Here is a 20000-nt window from a genome sequence, read left to right on the forward strand (position 1 = left end):
TCAAGTTCGAGTTCAGTTTTAAGAAATGAGAGAGGATTTTCCGGAGCTCTTTTCGCTTCATAGAGTCTACGTAGGACGCGGGCACGAAACGCTCTAATCCACAGTCTTTTCTGGAATTGTTGAAGACGTGAGGTGAGCCATTATAAGAACGGACGCCTGGCACAAGAGAAAAGAAAGGAGGAAAAAAATTATATATTGGCGGTCCCTCCTTCTTCTCGACCCTTAACTGCTTCGTCCTTTGCGTCGTTATTAATGTGTCCAGATGTGCTTCCCAAATTTTCCAAATTACCGGGCCTTTCTGCACCATAAATCTTTCCATTAAGACTTTTTGGCACGTGGAATCATTATTTTAAAGTCAGGCCACTCTTTTTATTCTTTAGTCTTAATTAATCAAGATGCACCACCGCTGCGGATTTCAGAGAGAAAATAAGGGTGAAACCTTAATAGTACTTCAAAATATATTAATTGGCGCAACGGATGCCTCACTTTGTGCCGTATTCATCTTCGGACCCCAATCTCTTAATCTACAGTTTGAGAGGTAAAATCAGATGGATATCATAAATCAGAACAAATATTTCACCGTACTGTTTACCTACGACAGATAACAGTAGACCACTGAATATTTCCATTGACATCCGAATGCCCGCTTTTGGCGTTAATTGAGAACTCCCTCAAAAACTAATCCTTGCCCCGCGATTATTAAATTTACACCCGGTTTAATGAACAGTTTGGCCACGACCCACGTAGCCTCTGGCCTTGATGAGCTTCATAATGCTCGCTCCAGCAGAGGAAACTCGCTCTCTTTTGTTTATATCCACCCAGGCCAGACACTTATTGGGTCTGATCCGGTACACAGGGACTCATTTCCACGCTCTCTTAAATTAATAAGTGTGGTTTTGTTTCATGGCAAAAAAGAACCTCGAATACTAACGCTGGTGAAGGATAATATTAGCCATGAATGCACGGTTATCGTCTTTCCAATTTTCAATATTTAATCCTGGTTTGAGAACACTTAGATATGAAATAAAATCAATGGAAAGGATTCACAAGCGCTTAGACCCGTATAACTAGAGCTCCTGGTCAGTGACTCTACTCTCAGAAGATATCATGTCTACTTTATTTCTAACAGGATGGCTCTTCTTAACTTTCAATTGCACTCAACTTACAGAACTATGACGTATCAGGAACGCCTCACAATGACTCCCTTGGTATTCGGCCCCAGAGGGAAGGTTCCTGGAATCATACTTACTCGATGGTCTTGACCGAGACCTTAGCAGCCATGTTGTTGGTGAGGGCATGTTGCTGGATGTGAAGGGCGGCCAACCGCAGTGCCACGTCGAACTGGAGCTCGGGCGCAAACCTCTCTTGGATCACGTCATTACAACACTACGGAAGGAGCAGGTGGATAGTGTATGTGCTGATGGCATTGCCATACCATTATTTTAATGTCTTGCAATTGAATTATCTGAGAAAAAGGCAATAAATCGAAGAAATAATTAGGGCCAGAGCTTTTCATTATTCCAATTCAAGCACGGCTTCTATGTGAGGTAGAATACAAAATGTATCACTTTTATATCTGTTGTAAATACGAAATAAATTAATGTCATTATTCCCAAATCCACTAATTATATGTGCTTGTTTCTCTGTTGTTAACTAAAATACAGCAATTACGTTAATACACAATGACAATACAATGAAAAAGCAGCGAATTAATTCAGAGACAAGCCTGTTGTCAGCTACAGTGAGGCCTCCCTACACTTCTCCATAAAGTTATGCATACACACAAAAGCTGCACTATCTAGCGGCATTCAAGGGATCTCTTCCAATCCCATGTAGGAGGATTCTGATCGTTATTCCGTGTCGAGTCTTCTCCAAATCTGCTTTGGTACACTACCGCCTAAATAACAGTTTCACTGCAGATTATATAACAAAAACCAACAATGCCATCTTGTTGGTTCTTAAGGAAATAAGCAATAAGATAGGGAAGATGAAAAAAATAGAGTAAAGGAAAAGAGAACTGGTTTCCGTGAAAAGATGGTAAAGAAATTATCTTTGGAAAAAAAAGGAAAGTTTGAAGAAAACTTCATACGCAGGCAAAACTTTATTAAGGCATGCAAAGGAAAGGTCATACAAACCTTAAGAACAATGGTAAGCCTCTAACAATATACAACATACTACGAGTAAATTTGCTGAAACAAGAACCAACACGCTCTGAGCAGAAACAAGTACTTTAGAGATTAACATTAGCATCAGCACCAAACAACTTCTTGCGGTGCAAAACTTTGTTCTTTTTCATAAAATTGCCAATAGGTGAGCGAGTTTGTTTCAAGGGAAGTTGTTAGCATATGAGAACGACCCAAAGTGGCTGGGAAGACCTCCTTTACCTTCGGAAAATTTTTCTTAACAGTTTCCAGAGGACATTCCAGCGAATATACTTCTTCATTATCCTCTTCACTTGAGCTAACAATTTTCTCACCATTCGCCACCTCAGGAAAACCTCACCTACCGCTTTTAATTTCTTCAGGTGTTTCATAATGAGCTCAATATTTCTAATGATAATGGCCACGACTTTGAGTCTCAAGGCCCATTTTCCGAGTGACTTTAACCTCGCTAGGACGTACAGTAAAAAACGCAGCTGGTACAGCAGCTGCAGCAGTTTACGATAGCTCCACATCCACTTACCCATACTCCTCCAGGAGGGCCTCTTAAACAAAACCAGAGACCTCGCTGGCCCGGGGTAAAGGTACTGGACGGGACCGAGAAACACAGGGGAAGGAGTGAGTGGCACAACTTGCTCTACATTACAACCGGTAAGAATGAGAAGTGCACGGGACCAAAGAAAGGGTGAGCATGCTACATCCTGGGCTACTAAGGATGGAAGAATGGGATTATAGTTGCTTGGCGCTAATGAAGGTGCCTCTAAGGTCAGCGACCCCAAGAGAGAGGGCGACTGACCGATACTCCAACCTCGACAAAAAGCCTGGAGAGAATCTACGCGAATAAAGCCGGCACCAAAAGTGAAAGGTGAGGGCGAGTGCCGTGGCAAGGTGCAGAAGTTCCTAGAGTGAACCAGAGAAAAAAAGTTCTCTGGCCAACTCAGTGCTGTTGCGAGGGAACCGCTTGTCGATCCCACGCAGGCATTTACCTGGAGGTAAAGATACTCGAAGGCCATCGAGTCCTTTCTCAGCAGATCGTAGGCGTCGCGGGGAACGAAGGTCACACGGTACAGGCATCTCAGATGCTGAGCGCCTGGACGTGCTGCAATCTGGAACATTTAAAAAATAACAATTACACAAACAGAAAACATACGTATTAGAAATTAGAAAACACAGCAACACGGACAAACGCAAAACTAGCTATCATTCAAGTAATTATAATATAAATAAAACAGAATATCTGTTTCCTCACCCTGGAGAGTGTCTCCTTCGGGTCTAAGATGGTAAGCTTGTTCCTTCTGAGACTTTTGACATGTTCTACCACCAGAGAGAAGTGTTCCGGGCACTTAATGCCCAGCTTCTGGTGAAGGGAGTCCAGCACATCACCCACAGTCGTGCTGGAGTCGTATTTGAATGACTTAGTTTGGCCATTTTCCAGAAAAACTTTCAGGACGTTGGGCATGAAGGGCGTTGTAGATTCGCTCGAATTGAAGTTGGACGGCTGAGGAAGGATATATGACCGAAATTATATAAAATACAGGACAACAACGAAGCAAGTATAAATACAGTATTCAGTTATCACAAGAAGAGGCAAGCATTCTTAGTGCAACTTACAGAATACGATGGCGATCCGTTGATATCGACGCTCTCGGCAAACCTGACCCTGGAGGGGTTGTTCTTCAGACGCTGCTTCTTAGCGGCGCTCAGCAGGGCCGACTTCCGCTCTGACTGTTGAGGAAAAGGAAGTGTTACTAATAGCTGCGATAATGACTACCTTCTAAAGATATTGGTTACATGAATCAACTATAGTGCATAATGTGTCTTCATCACACCCAAAAAAATATTTTGATTTCACGACAAGTTCTGCAATAAAGTCGAATTATAGCGCAAAATTACCACAGCCATAAAACCATGATAATTCACTGCTAATGACTATTTCCCGACCTCCTTCGTCCTCTAACCCTTGCTCATCAGTTCAACAGACTCCATCATTTCCCTCCCCTCTTCAAGAACTCCATCATCACTCTCTCCCTCCTTCTAGACCCAGCAACTCTCCCCTCCTCGGCCCCGTCACTTCCTGGGTGAGCGCAACAAAACTTGGCTTAATTACTCATCGCAACAGCTTTAACTCAAACACATCTCTGAACGAAATGGAAAAGCCTTGCATCGTGGAAACGGAACGTTCTCCCCGGTCAGAGTACGAGGATGTGGTTCAAAGAAACAATACAAAGACAAATTAGCTTCTGTGTTTGCCCGGCGGTCGCGTATGTGATTCGATCATAAGGTCACGGGGCGCGAGCGTAGTGATGCGAAACATGGTGCGATATAGTGTACTGTGATTCAGTAAGATGTCAATCTACCACAGTGTGGTTCTCTACGGAATTGTATAATGTTATATGGCGGTTATTATGTGACTTGATAAAGCATGATGCGTTGTATTGCAGAGCGGTTTATTGTGTTACATTGCAAAGTAGCGCGGATAGCAATATTACAGCATGGTGCAACTACGCCTTTTTATGCGTTGTTCGAAACGGTGGCGCCAAGTGGTGTAGTGTAGTGTGGTGTGGTGTGGTGTGGTGTGGTGTGGTGTGGTGTGGTGTGGTGCGGTGCAGTGCAGTGAGGGAACTAGATCCTGGTAAAGTGAGACGGATGGGGGAGGGGGGAAGGGAGTGAGAATGGGAAAGGGAAAGGGGGAGAGAAAGAGAAAGAGAAGGAGAGAAGGAGAGAAGGAGAGAGAGAGAGAGAGAGAGAGAGAGAGAGAGAGAGAGAGAGAGAGAGAGAGAGAGAGAGAGAGAGAGAGAGAGAGAGAGAGAGAGAGAGAGAGAGAGAGAGAGAGAGAGAGAGAGGGAGAGAGAAGAGAGAGAGAGTGAGAGAGAAGAGAGAGAGAGAGGGAGAGAGAAGGGAGAGAGAGGAACAGAGAAGAGAGAGAGAAGAGAGAGAGAGGGAGAGAGAAGAGAGAGAGAGGGAGAGAGAAGAGAGAGAGAGAGTGTGTGAGGAAAATAGGAAGAGTGAGAGAGAGAGAGAGAGAGAGAGAGAGAGAGAGAGGAGAGAGGAGAGAGAGAGAGAGGAGAGAGAGAGAGAGAGAGAGGTGGAGAGAGAGAGTGAGTGAGAGAGTGAGTGAGGAGAGAGAGAGAGAGGAGTGAGTGAGAGAGGAGAAGAGGAGGAGGGAGGGAGTGAGGAGTGAGGGGAGGAGGGAGGGAGGGGAAGGGAGGAGAGGAGGGAGGGAGGAGAGGAGGGAGGGAGAGGGAGGAGGAGGAGAGAGAGGAGGGGAGAGGGAGGAGAGGAGGAGAGAAGGAAGGGAGGGAGGGAGGGAGGGAGGGAGGAGAGAGAGGAGAGAGGAGAGGAGAGAGGAGGGAGGGGGGAGGGAGAGGAGGGGAGGGAGGGAGAGGAGGGAGAGAGGAGGAAGGGAGGAGAGGGAGAGGGAGAGAGGAGGGGGGAGGGAGAGAGAGAGAGAGAGAGAGAGAGAGAGAGAGAGAGAGAGAGGAGGGAAGAGAGAGAGAGAGAGAGAGAGGGAGAGAGAGAGAGAGAGAGAGAGAGAGAGAGAGAGAGAGAGAGGGAGAGAGAGAGAGGACAGACGCAGATAACCGAGACGGAAGGTACGGCCACAGATGACCCGGGGGTTGACGGAGATGGCCTGGGCGCGGACGTCTCTGTGGCGGCGACGCGGGCACGTGTATCCGGGAAAAGTTTCTCATCCCGGCCGAAGTTTTCTCATTACCAGCTCAATAAATTCGTCAAGCAACAGTCTCTCGCCCGCAAGCAAATATCCAGGGAAGACCATAACAGATTTACAACGGAAACTTTGCCTATGAATCTGCAATGAAGGTATCGGTGGGGGGAAATGTATAAAATAAAATAAGAGCAGGATACGCACCATATTCAGGTATTCAGGCATATTCGCCGCCACACATGAGCACGGAAATATAATCCGTAACTTTTGTTTCCTTGGCTAATTTCCCGCGTTTAACAACCTGCCTCTTGTTCCTTCGTACCTGCATACCCTCTGAGGAAATGCGCGCTGCCACCGAGAAAGACAAATTGGCATTGTTCTCTCTAACATTACGGTCGAGAGAGAGAGAGAGAGAGAGAGAGAGAGAGAGAGAGAGAGAGAGAGAGAGAGAGAGAGAGAGAGAGAGAGAGAGAGAGAGAGAGAGAGAGAGAGAGAGAGACTGACGGATGTGGGTAGAGTCAGGCATCGGCGAGAGGGAAGAGGAGAAATAGGTGGGGGAGAGGGGAGAGAAGAAGAGAGGTGGGTGAGAGAGAGGAGAGGGAAGAGTAGAAGTGGGAGAGGGAAAAGCGGAAGTGGGGAGAGGAAAGAGAAGATGTGGGAGGGGGGGGGGGAGCGGAGAAGGAAGAGAAGTGGGAGAGGGAAGAGCGGTAGAGGGGAGAAGGAAGAGGAGGAGAGGGTGAGGGAAGGACGTGGGAGAAAAAAATAGCATAGGAAAGGAGGGATGAAGATAGAGTGGGAAAGAGGAAAACAGAAGAGGGAGAAGAAAGGAAGAAAAAAACAGAAGAGTGGAATAGGAGAAAAGGTGAAGTGAGAGAGGGAAGGGCGGAAGAGGGGGAGGGAGATGTGAGAAAAAGTGAAGGGGAGGATGGGGAGGGAGAGGGGAAAGAAAAAAAGAATTATGAGAAAAAGAGAATACAGACGAAAGAGAGCGGCAGAGTGAACAAATGGCATTGGCAGGGGTGGATTGTGGCGATGTGTAAAGCTATCGCGATATAACAGCTGTGAATGGCACGCAGAAACGGTGTTCGCAGAATATTCGCAACGCTCCTGTGAGCTGTGAGTGACTTCCTTAACTTCAACAATTTAGTTTCGGTATTTCCTGACTGTGCAGCTTCCATAGCCGAATTCACCCTGGAAAGGGTTTTCTTACTCCGACCTGAACTCTCTTTCGTCGCATTATATTTCCAATAGCATTAAACTCCGAACTATATGGCTCCGAAACCGCAATGACTAATGAATGGGGAATTTAGGCAACCGCCGTAAGGAAGACCAAAGTCAGCCACAGTAGGAAAGTTCCATTTCAATATGTCTCGATTAAATCAGGTGCCAGATATAACGGATGAGACGCCAATATCCAATATGAAACGGTCGAGTGACAGTTTGGCAGTAATTGGCAAAATTTTACACAGGTGCCGCCATGACTGTGTCACGGTGATCTAATGCCATCATTATACAACTCATTACCAGAAAGGAGCTCTTCCTCCATTCGCTGAACTTGGGCTAATTATTGGGGTGATAATGAGCAGCTCACTCAAGCATCATCTTTCGAGATAGGAAACTAATCGCGTCTCCCTTCCAGTAATCACTCCTCTAGGGCGATATGCTCGAGGGTTTGCTGCATCCAGGGAGGGACGGGGAAAGACGGCAAGGGGTGTCAGGATCATCTTCAAGAGGGACACGATGACAGTGTTTCATAATTGGACATTGATCACGGAAAGGGTAGATAGAGTTATTATCATAGTTCTTGGGAAGAGGGGGCGCTTCTTCAAGCTCTATGTATAAGAGCTGCTTTCTCATAAAGATGCGGAGCAGAATTAAATCATGTGCTTTGATGGGGAGGAATGAATAAAAGTATATTCCACCGAGCACCGACATGAGGGACGATGGCAATTATGAGAACAGGACGGAATCAACTTAGGATCACATGATAAAGGGCTGCAGTAATACGGGGATGGCAGCAAAGGTCACCGGAATGACCTGGGAAACGAGAGCCGAAGGTTCTTGAAGTAAGGGTGGCACGGCGTTCTCTTAGGATATATGAAGGAAATATCAAGGAAGCGAGACAGTGTACTTTCGAGTATGAGTGACGGGAGGAAAACACATCAAGGTATTTCAAGGATAAGATATACCGCGAAGAAAGCTTGAAACGAAAGAGGTCGGGGAAACTGCACAAGAAATAGTTAATACGAAACCTCACAGGGAAACCGTGTCTCCGCAACATAATAGTAGTGGAATCTCGTGGAAATCTCATTATAAAAGGCTATGCGGGGGAGGCCAGGCAGAAAAGACATGGAAGGAAGGCCAGAGTGAATAGAGAGTCTGAGAGCGGGAGGAGGAAAAACCAGCAGTGGGGGAAGAAAGGGAGAAAGTAGACTTTTATAGTGTACATGCATCCTTTATAACACTGCAAGTGGAGAATTGATTTCATAAAAAAATCACCAAAAGTGATTCAGAGTTAAAAAATTGGAAACGTATCATTTAACCACACTCAGACACTGCTAAATGCGAAGGAAGAAGTGGGAAAAAAAGAAAACAATAAATGCTGTCACGTGTCTGTGTCTGTGTGTGTATGCGTATGCGTATGCGTATGTGTATGTGTGCGTGTGAGTGAAAGAGAGAGAGAGAGAGAGAGAACAGTCAGAATGTCACGTATCTTGAAAATAAACATTACAAAGCTGACTGAAACCGGAACTCAATTACCATCACGGACATCGGAACGCACTAATTTTCCCCTCCCCCCCATACCTTTCCCCTCGATAAATCAGTTCCCTTCCCCTCTTACCCCCTCACCCCCACCCCACACCCCTGCCCCAGCATTGGCACGTTGGCAGGAGACTCTTCGGGCGCTTCTGGAGGTCGCTCTTTAAATTCCTTGCGTAGCACGGAATTGACCCAGCTCGACCCGTGAAATGAATGTACTGTCTTGCGGGAGACTAATGAGAGATTCTTTCGCCCTCGGGGGAGAATCACGGCCGAGGGGACAGCCAAGGTGAAATGGGGAAATGGGGAAATGAGGAGGAAAGGAGGGAAGGAGAGTAGGAAGGGAAGGAGAGAAGGAAGGGTAAGGAAGGAAGACGGGGAGGAGAGAAGTAAGGGGGAGGGGGAGTCGAGGGGAAGGGTAGAAAGGGGAATAGAGGGGAAAGGGAATGCGAGGGGAAGAGAATGGAGGGGAGGGGGAAGGCGAGGGGAATGGAGGGGAGAGGGAAGGCGAGGGAGAGGAAGTGGGAGGGGAATGGAGGGGTAGGCGAGGGGAAAGAAAGGAGAGGGGATGGAAAAGGAAGGTAAATGAGGGGAGGGGAGGGGAGGGGAGGGGAAGGGAGGGGAAGGGAGGGGAAAGGAAGGGAAGGTGAGGGAAGGGGAAGAGAAAAGACGGAAGGGTGAGAGAAGGCAAGGGGAGGGATAAGGTCTCTTTCCTCCCCTCGTTACAGAGCCTGGGATACAAAACACGGCATCGAATAATATACTGTATGAATTGCTTTCCCTTTGTAGCTATTTCTAGATCTGCTACTGGGAACTGTAAACAAGCCATGTTTATCTTTCCGAATTGGATATATCGCCTTTTGTCAAGGGACAAGCGATGACCTCCGGCATGATCAAAAAGCGACTCTTGCTGTGATCATTGTTGCGAATGTGCAATATATGCGTTTATTTTTGGGCTCGAGCTCTGTGCGGCTCGGCAATAAAACATCAATGAAACAAAGGGATCTCTGATGGAAATTCCAATGGTTATTAATGAAAACGCTACTTCATGTTTAAGATGGGCTGTCTGAGTGAAGATAACTAGCACGATTACACAAAAAACAGCAAGTGCAATAATAATCAGAATAAAAACGACCAACACTTTTCCAAACTTGTGAAGTCACTGACGTATTTCAATTGAACACGGGAATACGATCCAAAATATTTTGGTGTTCATTTTCCTCGTCGAAAAAAAATATAAAGGAAAAGCAGCGTAAATTTTTCTGTGGATATGGATAATTCCTTTCGCACTGTCAAATACGAAAGAAAAAAAAAAAATTTATGGAACAAACATCATTTTACATCGCGTCTGACTTGCGTATGAAGTATGACGTAATATTTTACCAATAATAAAATCATTTTACCAATAAAGATGTGGTGTTTAGTTCACCGCAAAATCAAATTAATTAGTGTCTAATTCAATCACGTATGTATCAAATTAACGAATATCCAACATGAAATATCATTTATGTCGAACCACTATAAAGGAAAGATATATACTCTCTATCTGCCCCCATTTCGAATCTTATGCACTCAGTTTTGCAACCTTAAATCTGGGGAATTGAAATAACATAAATGGAGAAACATAGCGCCCCACCCCCCCTACCTAGGCCTTTCGCCCTCACTTGTTACAGCCAAGAGGTTCTCCCACCTGCACTCGAGGCCCGGACGCCACTCCTTCCATTAATTGCTCCTAATTCTGATACTTGAGCTCCGTTTAATGATTTTACAACCTCTTCTCGACCCCGACTGATCCCCCTCTCTCTCTTCTTGAAGTCCCACAAGTCTTTCCTTTCTTGTTCAAAGCGACCTTTTTCATCCCAACGAGGAAAGTCGCCACACGTGGAATTTACTCTAATAGCCATTCTTGATTACCTCGTTCCTAAATAATGAGGCCGTTCCAGTGTATATGTCGTTTTGACAATAAAAAGAGCGTTTCCTTTGTTGTTTCACCTGACGCAAACAAGTAACGAGCTGGGGGAGGGGAGAGGGAGGGGGAGAGTCCCACACGGCAGGCCCGATCCCCCGGCCGTTCATTACGTGTGTTTGTGCGACCGGGAAGTGTGGGCGGGATATGTATGCATCAGAGGGAATGCGAGAACAGGGTGTTGATGAGACTATCTGTGACGGTGGGAACGCGACAGTGGGGAGCCGAGTGGGGGGAGCGTGCATCAGTGGGGATATTTGTGGGATATCTGTGTGCATGCAGCACTGGGTAAATGGGAATGGGTTTGGGAAGCAGGTCGAGGAACATTGGGATCGACTACGAGTGCGAGCGGGCCGCCATGATGGTGTGCTCAGCAGCAGGAATACAACAGTCTAGATGGAGTCTGGAGTGAGCTTGTGGCGTTCATGTCCGTGATAAATGGGGTGGGAATGCCTAAGTGGAAAAAAACATTACCCTCTTTCACAGGCGACTGCTTCATCTGTTATATTCCTCGTGCCATGATCCGGCTTTGTATAATCTGTATATTCTAAATGTTTATCTATCAAACCCACGCCGCAAAATCGTAAGAACTACCATACTGACACGAATTTTTGGTAACATATGTGAAAACAAGTTTAATGGAGACATGATGCCGGAAATGCCTTTGCGTTGACCGGACATCATGAGCAAAAACTAACCGTTTAAAACTGCCCCTACCTAACCCCTTCGGAAGAGATCACACCATCTTCAGAGAGACACAGAAAAGTATTGAAGGAGCCAACATGCCCTTTTGCTCTCTATCGTCCGTTCCTGATCATCGTCCACTTCCTTTTCTCCGCCAGAATAAAGAGGAATGGGCTTCTTTGACTACCTCGAGAGAAGAAAAAAAAAAAAAAAAAAAAAAAAAAACTGGCACGACTCACTTTGGAGGATACCTAACACTGAAACGTACACGGAAATACTCTTTACCAGGTAACTGGTCACAATCAAGCCGAATACTGGCTCTTAAACAATGCACTATTCTGCCACAATCACTTACGTTGTCCAGGGGCGGCTGCGTGACGGTGAGTTGGACGCGGTCCTTGCATGACCTGACCAACTGGATCACGTGGTCCCGGGGCGCCTTCTTCACGTCCTCGCCGTTGATCATGAGGATCTGGTCCCCGGGCAGCAGCTTCTCCACACTGGGGCCGCCCTCCGTCACGAACCTGTAGAAGAGGAGGAGGAACTTGATTCTCATCACGCAAGGGGAAATGCGGGCCAGAGCCTCGCTGAGGGGAGAGCTCTTAACTTATGCTGAAGTGGAGTGAGTCAATACTTTGGTCCAACTTTCTGGTCGTTCAGGTGTGGCGCAAAGGGCAAGGGCGTGGAGCAAGGAGGGTGGAGCGACGAGGAAAAAGGGAAGCTAAGAGCAGGTAGGAGAGAAGGTACGTCATTATCACACGGGAGAAGCACCGACCTCAGGGGGCGAAAAACAAATAAAGAGGAGCAGCAATTTCCTCAGCACCTTGCGCGCTGCATAAAGTAATTAAACAGTAATCACTAAAGCGTGTGTCAGAAGACGTAGCTGAAAAAAATAAAAACAAAATAATACAAGACTGAACCATACAATAGTACCATCTGTAAGATTTCGAATGGTGCCATCTAATTTTGCAGGATAAGACAGTGATTAGTAACAATCACTGATTAGAATTAGGCAAAATTAGTAAATGAGAACCTATAGCAACAAAGTCTATTTCCAAGCAACCAAGAATAGCTGAATCTTCCAATCTAAAGATGGCCAATTCAGATTTCCGATTGGGTACGAAGATCGCATCAGTTGAACAACGAAATACAATAAGCCAATGCCAAGAGGATCGCTTCACTCCCCTGATAACTAACTTAAGCAATATCATTCCTCACCAATCACTCCTAAATACCAATCAATATCACTCTAGATTATTATGCAACACATCGCGAATCAGAATCTTAACCACCGTCCACTTTCACACAACACCAATCCCCAAAAGCCAGTGACTGTAAACTAAGAACGTCATTCTGATCAGAAATTATAAGTATTCATATTATGGCTCTGACTTTATATGGTACGTCCCAGTCCAATCTTTAGTTCAGTTTTAAAATAATATTTAGAAATAGATTCCGGAGGCGTCGTTTGCGGCGATCTGGTCTCTAATATGTATATACATAAGCATAAGCATAAGTATAAGTATAATGTATATGTAACCGCACACACACTCATATTTATATCTGTAAGTACGCAAGTACTTTGTATGTAAATATGCATGCATGTACGTATTTATGTACGTACAACAATGATAACAGTAACAGGAAAAGCATAAATATTCTGTCTTCGTTGAGCTCCGGCCTTGTGACTGCTCCAGCGTAACTCCCCGCGTGCAAATGGGCCTCCCAGTATCAGCGTAATGTAATTCCGTTCTGTTGACATCGCATCTAAAATTCCAGACCGATTAAGGCGCACGCGAGAACAAGGATCAAGAGAGTTATGCAGATTAAGGCGAGGATCCCGGCTATCAGAGGAGCGGCTCGCGGAGAGGGGAAAGGGAAGGGGGTTGGGAGTGGGGGGGAAGGTCAGAGAGATGGAGATGAGGCAAACAAGCACGAGGTAAAATGATGCAAGTTGCAATGGTTGGGGGAGGAACAGAAGACAGATGACGAGAAATGTGTGAGATATAAGAGGGTTGTTAACATAAGAGTAAAAAGTGGGCAGATACTTGTAAATAGTCAAACAGCTGTAAGAAAGAGGAGGAAGGAGAAATGAAGGAGTGGGAGGTGAGAAAAGGGAGAGTAATCGGATATGGATATATAGTGCATATGAGGGTTAAAGAAAGTTTTCCCAGAAATTCAAGAGAGAGAGAGAAAGAGAGAGAGAGAGAGAGAGAGAGAGAGAGAGAGAGAGAGAGAGAGAGAGAGAGAGAGAGAGAGAGAGAGAGAGAGAGAGAGAGAGAGAGAGAGATCCCATAACACACTATTCCGGAGATAATGAGGCTCGGGAAAGGGGCCTGATAGGATGCGGGGCCAAACAACTTTCTCTATGAATGCTAATGTAGGGCTAATCATTGCAATTTTCAGCACGCCTTTGGCAAGTGTCCTCGAGGGTCCGGCGGGGGACAAGGGCCGCCTCCATCACGCCTTTGGAACAAACAAACTCCCACAAGTGCATCCGCCCAGACCCACCCGCAAAAAAGGATGGAGAAAGGTCAAAGGGCAACTGTGAGGCAAGGGAGACCACCGAGAGGGACACGGATTCTTTGACTATTTGGGTCTGCTTGTAAAAGGAATTGGAAGCCTCGATTGGTAGTCTCCGAAGGCAACTGCAAGTTGCACGGGGCAATGTAGTGGCGAGGCGCTGCTACTAGACCTCTCCTCGCAAAATCTACCGCTGTTTTACGTAGGAACTTTCAAGACAAATATAGAAAAGGGGGGTAAAAGCTGTGTAATTCTATTTGAAAGGTATGTTAGAATCTCCTTTATATGTAGAGATATGTCTTATACTACTTATACTTTCATATTAAAGCATTAAATGTTGCATTCACCAGCATCCCCCATCCTAATTGTAGCATCATTACCGCAGTTGCACAAACTCTATTAAAGGGTCATCATAATTGCTACCTAACCTCGACTGTGCACCCACTGCCAAAGACCTCTGTCATCACTGCAAGCTCAACCGACGCTTCATAATTGCAATCACCACCACCACGAGAGTGAGGGAAACCTCTGGGGGCCGCAAAACAAAGCTCCGGGAAAGAAACCCGAGTCTAAGCGAGGGGAGAGCATGTCATGCAGCGTCGTAATGAACCCTGACAGATGGACATGCAGGCCTGTCAAAGAACGGCTGAGTGAAGCTTAGAGAGCTGACGCTTCGGCCAAAATTGATCTACTAAGCGAATGTTAAGAGCTGACACAGAGCGCACTTGTGTGGATGTAGCTAAGTGGTTGGTGGAGCAGAGCGGATCAAAATGATTACTTCTGTGATAAATCAACAGTTTGCATGATCGGCCATGCGCCGGGACAGTGGTGCGCTCGCATGAAGGCGTGTGCGTGGGGATGGAGGGACAGAGAATTTAACATTCCAAATTGTATTCAAAATATCACGTGAGAGTTTTTATGAGTGAATGGACGAGCCAATCTTGTTCGAAAGAAAAATAAATATAAACGATACTCTTTTCCCACACGCGTTTCCATAAACGATCGCCTGCTTACTCGCACAGGTGTTCAAGTACACGCAAATGCAATAGAAAAGCTTGTCCATTTCCCTTTCGATACCTTATCCAATACGGAAATAGGTTCCCAATCGCAATACTTACAGGGAAATGTCCGAATATATATAGGTTATGTATAAATCAACGAGAGATACCCTTTTCGTTTACGTACAAAGACAACTCCAATAATAGTGAGAGATGGCGGTAGCGGGCGTGAGCAGTGTGACGCAGGTGCCGACGAGGACGCGGGCGGCAGCACCTGGTCCGCGAGATTGCGGGCTGGTCCTATGGTAAAAGGGTCGAGATGGAGACGAAGGGATATGGAGCGACCTGGACAAGAATGGTAGCAAGCAGTTGCAAAAGCGACAGTGACGTGGCAAAGAAGGTGATATTAATGGGACTAATGAGTGATAATTAGATAATCGCGTGGGCGGAGGCGAAGGAGTGGCAACCAGGTCCGTGGATCAGTGGTGCTCTGATTTCGCGCGCCTTTCCCGTCCCACTTGCGGGCAATCCCGTTTTACAGAATAAAAGACTCGCAAAAACTTAACCCAATACTGCACATACCAATCATTGCTATTAATGATTGCAACTAGCCCTTGACACCGGAAGTGTTTGAATGGCCATCAAACCTCAACTTGATACTACGAGTATTATTTTCCTTTCAGTTTGAGATCACGTAAGTTCTCCATGGAAAACCTGTTGTCTTTCATACCAACTAAGATCAGAAAAGGGCAGGAACACTACATTTCATCAACTAAAACGTCATAGAAGCTTAGGATTGAAGAAATCCATATGTTGTCTCATGAATAATGCCGTGAGGCCGATTATCCTAATATTTCCTAGTCTTATCTGCTCTTAACTATTCATCCCGAAAATATCCCCCTCACCGTTCGCCACGCCAGAGCTTCATCATCACATTATCTAAATTAGCATAATTAAATCAACGTCACTTTAGCCCAGAGGAATTTAAATTACGCTGGAAATCTACTGTATCATTCACTTGCCTTGGCGTGGAGGGGGGGGGGGCGCAGCCTCCTTGCCTTGCCATCTTTGGCATCGAGAGACCATGAGAGCAGGGGGTTCCCATTATCTCTGCCACTATCTTTCTATCTGTCTTTCCATTTTCGATCTTTCTTGGTGAAAGAGCTTTCATCCACTTCTCGTCTAAGTATTGTTAAAAGGCATCACTTAAATTTCTCCAAGGCTATGGGGATTAAAATGATTTCTTTCCATATCAATCCTAGATGTCCTCTTCATTACACATAACACGATTCAATGGCTGGCCATGTCATAGCCTCGTTTTAATCACGCTTACTTCTTTCGCCTATTTCTTTCAGTGTCTTGTAATTACAATCGCCATCGGATCATTCATTGCATTTTTTTTGTGATTAAACTCACATTGCCAACAGCTACCGAGTTAATCATTTCAACTGTGTACTAATTGCATTTAGATTGCTTTGGAAAAAATCGATTGGTTACATAACGACCTGGGAATGAAGTGTTAATCCTCTCTCACCGGCTCGAACAAGAGGTGTTTTTAAGTGACGACTCCGTCTGGCGCCCATGTTTGGAGTAATTAATTGCCGGTGCCATCCGTCAGTATCAAGGTCCAGCTCTTGCAAGCGTGCTACTCATGTTCCCCCAATCATTAATCAGCCCTTCGCTCCTCCCCTTCGCTTTATCTACGCTTGCTAAAACCTCCTGTCGCCCGTATTTACTTATTGTCAGAGACAAATTTGGATAGCTTTCTCTTTCTATGTCACTGGTACTGTCTGTCTGTCTGTTCTCCTTGTCCCTCTCTCTTACCCTTACCCTTCCCCTTTCCCTCTCCTCTCCTCTCCCTCTTCCCCTCCCATCCCCCCTTTCCCTCTCCTACACCGCTACCGCACTCCACGACGGTACCTCCGCCATGCAAAAAGGGACAGGTAAAACAGCTGGGTACGACCCCTAGCACCGAAAATAGAAGTGGTTTCAGTCGCATCGTGAGGGCGAGTGAGGATGGTTAACTGTTCTCCAGGTTCCCCATATACAACAGGTCATGAAGGAGCAAGATAATACACTTTTAATGTATCCTGCAATGATACCTGGTAGGAAGGAAGAAGGATGTGGTAAAGAGAGAGAAAGTGTAAGAGGGAAGGGTATGCGAACAGGTGAGGTGAAAATGGCTGGGAATAGTGACGGTTGGAGGAAGAAAGAGGGTTAAAAAGGAAAGAAGAAAGCAAGGAAATAGAAAGAAAAGAGAGGCCGGACTCAGCAAAGGCCCCGCACCTTTGCCTTCCAGTTACACATCTGCGTCAATGGCCATAAACTTTCCTTGAGGAAATCAATTTTCATTTTCTAACTTTCTTGATTCCGACTTCAGTCGTTCTTATATTTCGGTTGCATGTAATATCCCTTCCTGACCTTTCCAGCGCAGAACAAGTTTATTTTTTCCCCAGAAGACAAATATCATTTAAGATTCGTAACTTTCAACTTCCCTACAAAATACTCGATTTGCGCTTTTTCTTCTAAATCTGTGAATATTTTGTGGTATACATCCAAGGTATTCCCAGGGAAGTCTTTTTTCTTTCCTGGGGGAAGGGAGGAGCCGCCCCTCGCTCCCTCTCGAGGAATATAAGCTCAGCAGAAGGTCTCTGTGTATGTGTTTTCTCCACATGTGGTTAGAATAAAAAAAAACTCGCCGGGGAGAAAATGTTTCCTCCTGGCGCGAACGGATAAATCGAAACATGGGCAAATACATATATGTGGTGCGGAGATCAATAGGGTCTCTATAGCAACATGTCCTTCAAACGCAGGATTGTGTCGCTTTCTGAGAATAGACGAGGGGAAAAAAGGAAAGGAAGGGGATGGTGGCCTAGTGGGGACGTTACCCTCAGTTGCGATGAACAATCTAGTGACGAAAATTGACCATTTAAACCCTTCGATAAAAATACAAAAATCAAACACAAAAAAGGTTTTAAGATTCAGAATGAAGACAAAGGCAAGGAAAATAACAAGAAAGACACAAGGCATCCTTACTCATTGCTCGAGGACTCCGGCGCTTTACCGCGGCAAGAGTTGCTGATGGACGCGCATTGAAAGCTCGTTTGCACCTCGCTTGTGTTTTTACTTCTACTTGAAATGAAGTCAATGAAGGTGAACAAGCCGGAGAACGGAGCGGAGTTATGCAAACGCCAAGAGCCAGAGGAAAGAGGAAAACAACCGTAATGAAAACATAGCCTCGTTTTCCTGCTGCCAAAAGCGGCCGCCGCCCTTGTGGGAGCAGTGTACAAAGGCTGCCGCCCATGCCAAATTGGAGGGGGTTGGGGGAGTCGCGGGGGAGGGCAGTACGTGCCGTCGGGGGAGAGAGAGAGGGAGGGAGGGGAGACAAGGCGAAGAAACTGCAATCAACGGTGACATTGGTGGGTCGGAGGCGGTGTGTGTGTGTGTGCGGAGGGAGAAGGGGGGGAGGAAGCCGCTGCAAAGATCCGAATCATTTTGGAAAGAAATGTGGGAAGCGTAGGAACACGGAGGAAAGCCACCTGAGCTTGGCCATTGCAGTTCAAGAACCAGGCGTAAAAAGGTATGACAAAAATAATTATCAATAAAAAAACAAATAGAACGCCTTGCGCAAGAACACCGCAAATAAAAGCGATAATAAATGAACAAACAACAACCTCCAAAGATTCAAAGTTGAGGAAAGAGATAGGAAAAAAGACTGCGAACTAATAAAGAAAATAAAAGTGGAAAAATGCAACGCGAGGGTTAAAAGAGCAGCCGTGTAAGAGGCTGAGAAGAGGGCAAGTGAGGGAGAGTGGGGGAGGGGAGAAGGGGAGGAAGAGGACCCTGGAAGAGGGGACAGAGGAGAACAGAAAGGGTCTTGGAGGAGGGAGGGGAGACAAAGAGGAGAGAAATACGGTCCTGAAAAGAGGCGAATGGAAGGAGGAAGAGGAGGGGAAGAGGCCAAGAGGAGGGCTTAGTGGGCTCTCGGATGAAGATACAAGGATAAAAACCATAACGTGTGCCATTGCCCTCCTGATACGTGATACCCAAGCCGTGATGTGTTGCTTAAGCAGGTGCTGGCGTCCGAGCTCGCGCTGGAGGGCGAGGTTACGACAGGAAAGCGGGGAAGACAGGAATAAGAATACGTTCGTAGGAAGGAACAGAAAACTGGGAGAGGAAGGATCAGAGTGAAATGAAGATAAAGAGGTGGAGGAGGAAAACTGAGTAAGAAAAAATAATTCTGGCGAAGAAAATGAACTGGACAGCAATATCACAAAGGAAAAAATGTTAAATGAAATTAATGACCGAAATACGATACAAAGTAGAATGGGAGACGGAAAAAGACAGAGGAGGGTAGGCGAGAATATGAGGAAGAGCAGGTGGAGGAGGAGGAGAAATAAGCCGAGTGAGAGAAGAGCAAAAGTAGGATAGAGGCAAAGAGTAAGAGAAGGAAGAGGAAGGGAAGAATGAAGAGAAATGGGAAAGGCAATGGCAAAAAAGGAAAAGAGAGAGGAAGAGAGTAGTAAATAAAAGTAGTAAAATGGGGATGACCCAAGTACGAGAGAAAACGAAAGGAAAACCATTGCGAGGTGCAAGCGGGACGAGGAAAAAGAGAGAAAGGGGAACAGAGGACCTGGCAGAAATATGACAATTGCAAAACAAAGTCGGAAATTCCAATAACACAGACTGCACGCGTCCATGCAAGTTCAGAGAGATTTCCTTTACAAATAGACCGAGGAAAAGCTACTTCGGTTAAATTCTAAGAAAGCAAGCTGAGACAGAACTTTAAAGAGAGGTCGAACAAGGTGCAGTTCCGTTAGAAGGTCAGGCTTTGCGCTACATCTGTGCGTCAAGTGGGCTGTATATCTCAAAGATCAGCCTACGGAGGGGACCCTAGAAATATAAAAAGCCAGCCTGGATAAAACGCCCCGGAAGAAACTCTGCTACCAAGATCAGGCGACTCTCGAGATGAGTTATGGTGCTCAACACAAGAGGCAGACCGCGAGGTGTAATATTTCTTGCGTGGTTGTTTTTTCCTCGGTCCTGAGTACCATAGAACCATATATCCTACGCTACTGTAGCCGTTCTTTCGTGAGCATTACATTTTAGCTGAGACTCTGACTCCTTCAGAGCCTAGGGTGCTTTTGATAAGAAATTATGTATTTTGCATCACGCCGCAGTATCATGTTGCCGCGCCTTCACTATAAACGAATAATACATGATACTAAAGGTGTTGTGTCAAC

General features: G+C 45.8%; 1 protein-coding gene across 19 annotated transcripts in view; it reads right to left on the reverse strand.

Annotated features, from left to right (window-relative positions):
• The window catches only part of LOC122247320 (uncharacterized), a 675408-nt gene that overhangs the window by 110722 nt on the left and 544686 nt on the right, over positions 1-20000 (reverse strand). For all 19 annotated transcript variants that reach the window (XM_086550722.1, XM_086550729.1, XM_086550726.1 and 16 more), the window contains 6 exons: positions 11592-11760; positions 3771-3884; positions 3409-3657; positions 3146-3265; positions 1250-1386; positions 1-110 (listed from right to left, as the gene is read on the reverse strand). The exon at positions 1-110 is cut by the window's left edge and continues 110 nt beyond it. In XM_086550722.1, coding sequence (XP_086406848.1) covers positions 1-110; positions 1250-1386; positions 3146-3265; positions 3409-3657; positions 3771-3884; positions 11592-11760 — 899 coding nt within the window. The remainder of the gene's footprint in view (positions 111-1249; positions 1387-3145; positions 3266-3408; positions 3658-3770; positions 3885-11591; positions 11761-20000) is intronic.

The sequence above is a fragment of the Penaeus japonicus genome, unplaced genomic scaffold, assembly GCF_977035675.1.
Source record: "Penaeus japonicus unplaced genomic scaffold, GWHDUDI00000001_assembly GWHDUDI00000024, whole genome shotgun sequence".
NCBI lineage: Eukaryota > Metazoa > Arthropoda > Malacostraca > Decapoda > Penaeidae > Penaeus > Penaeus japonicus.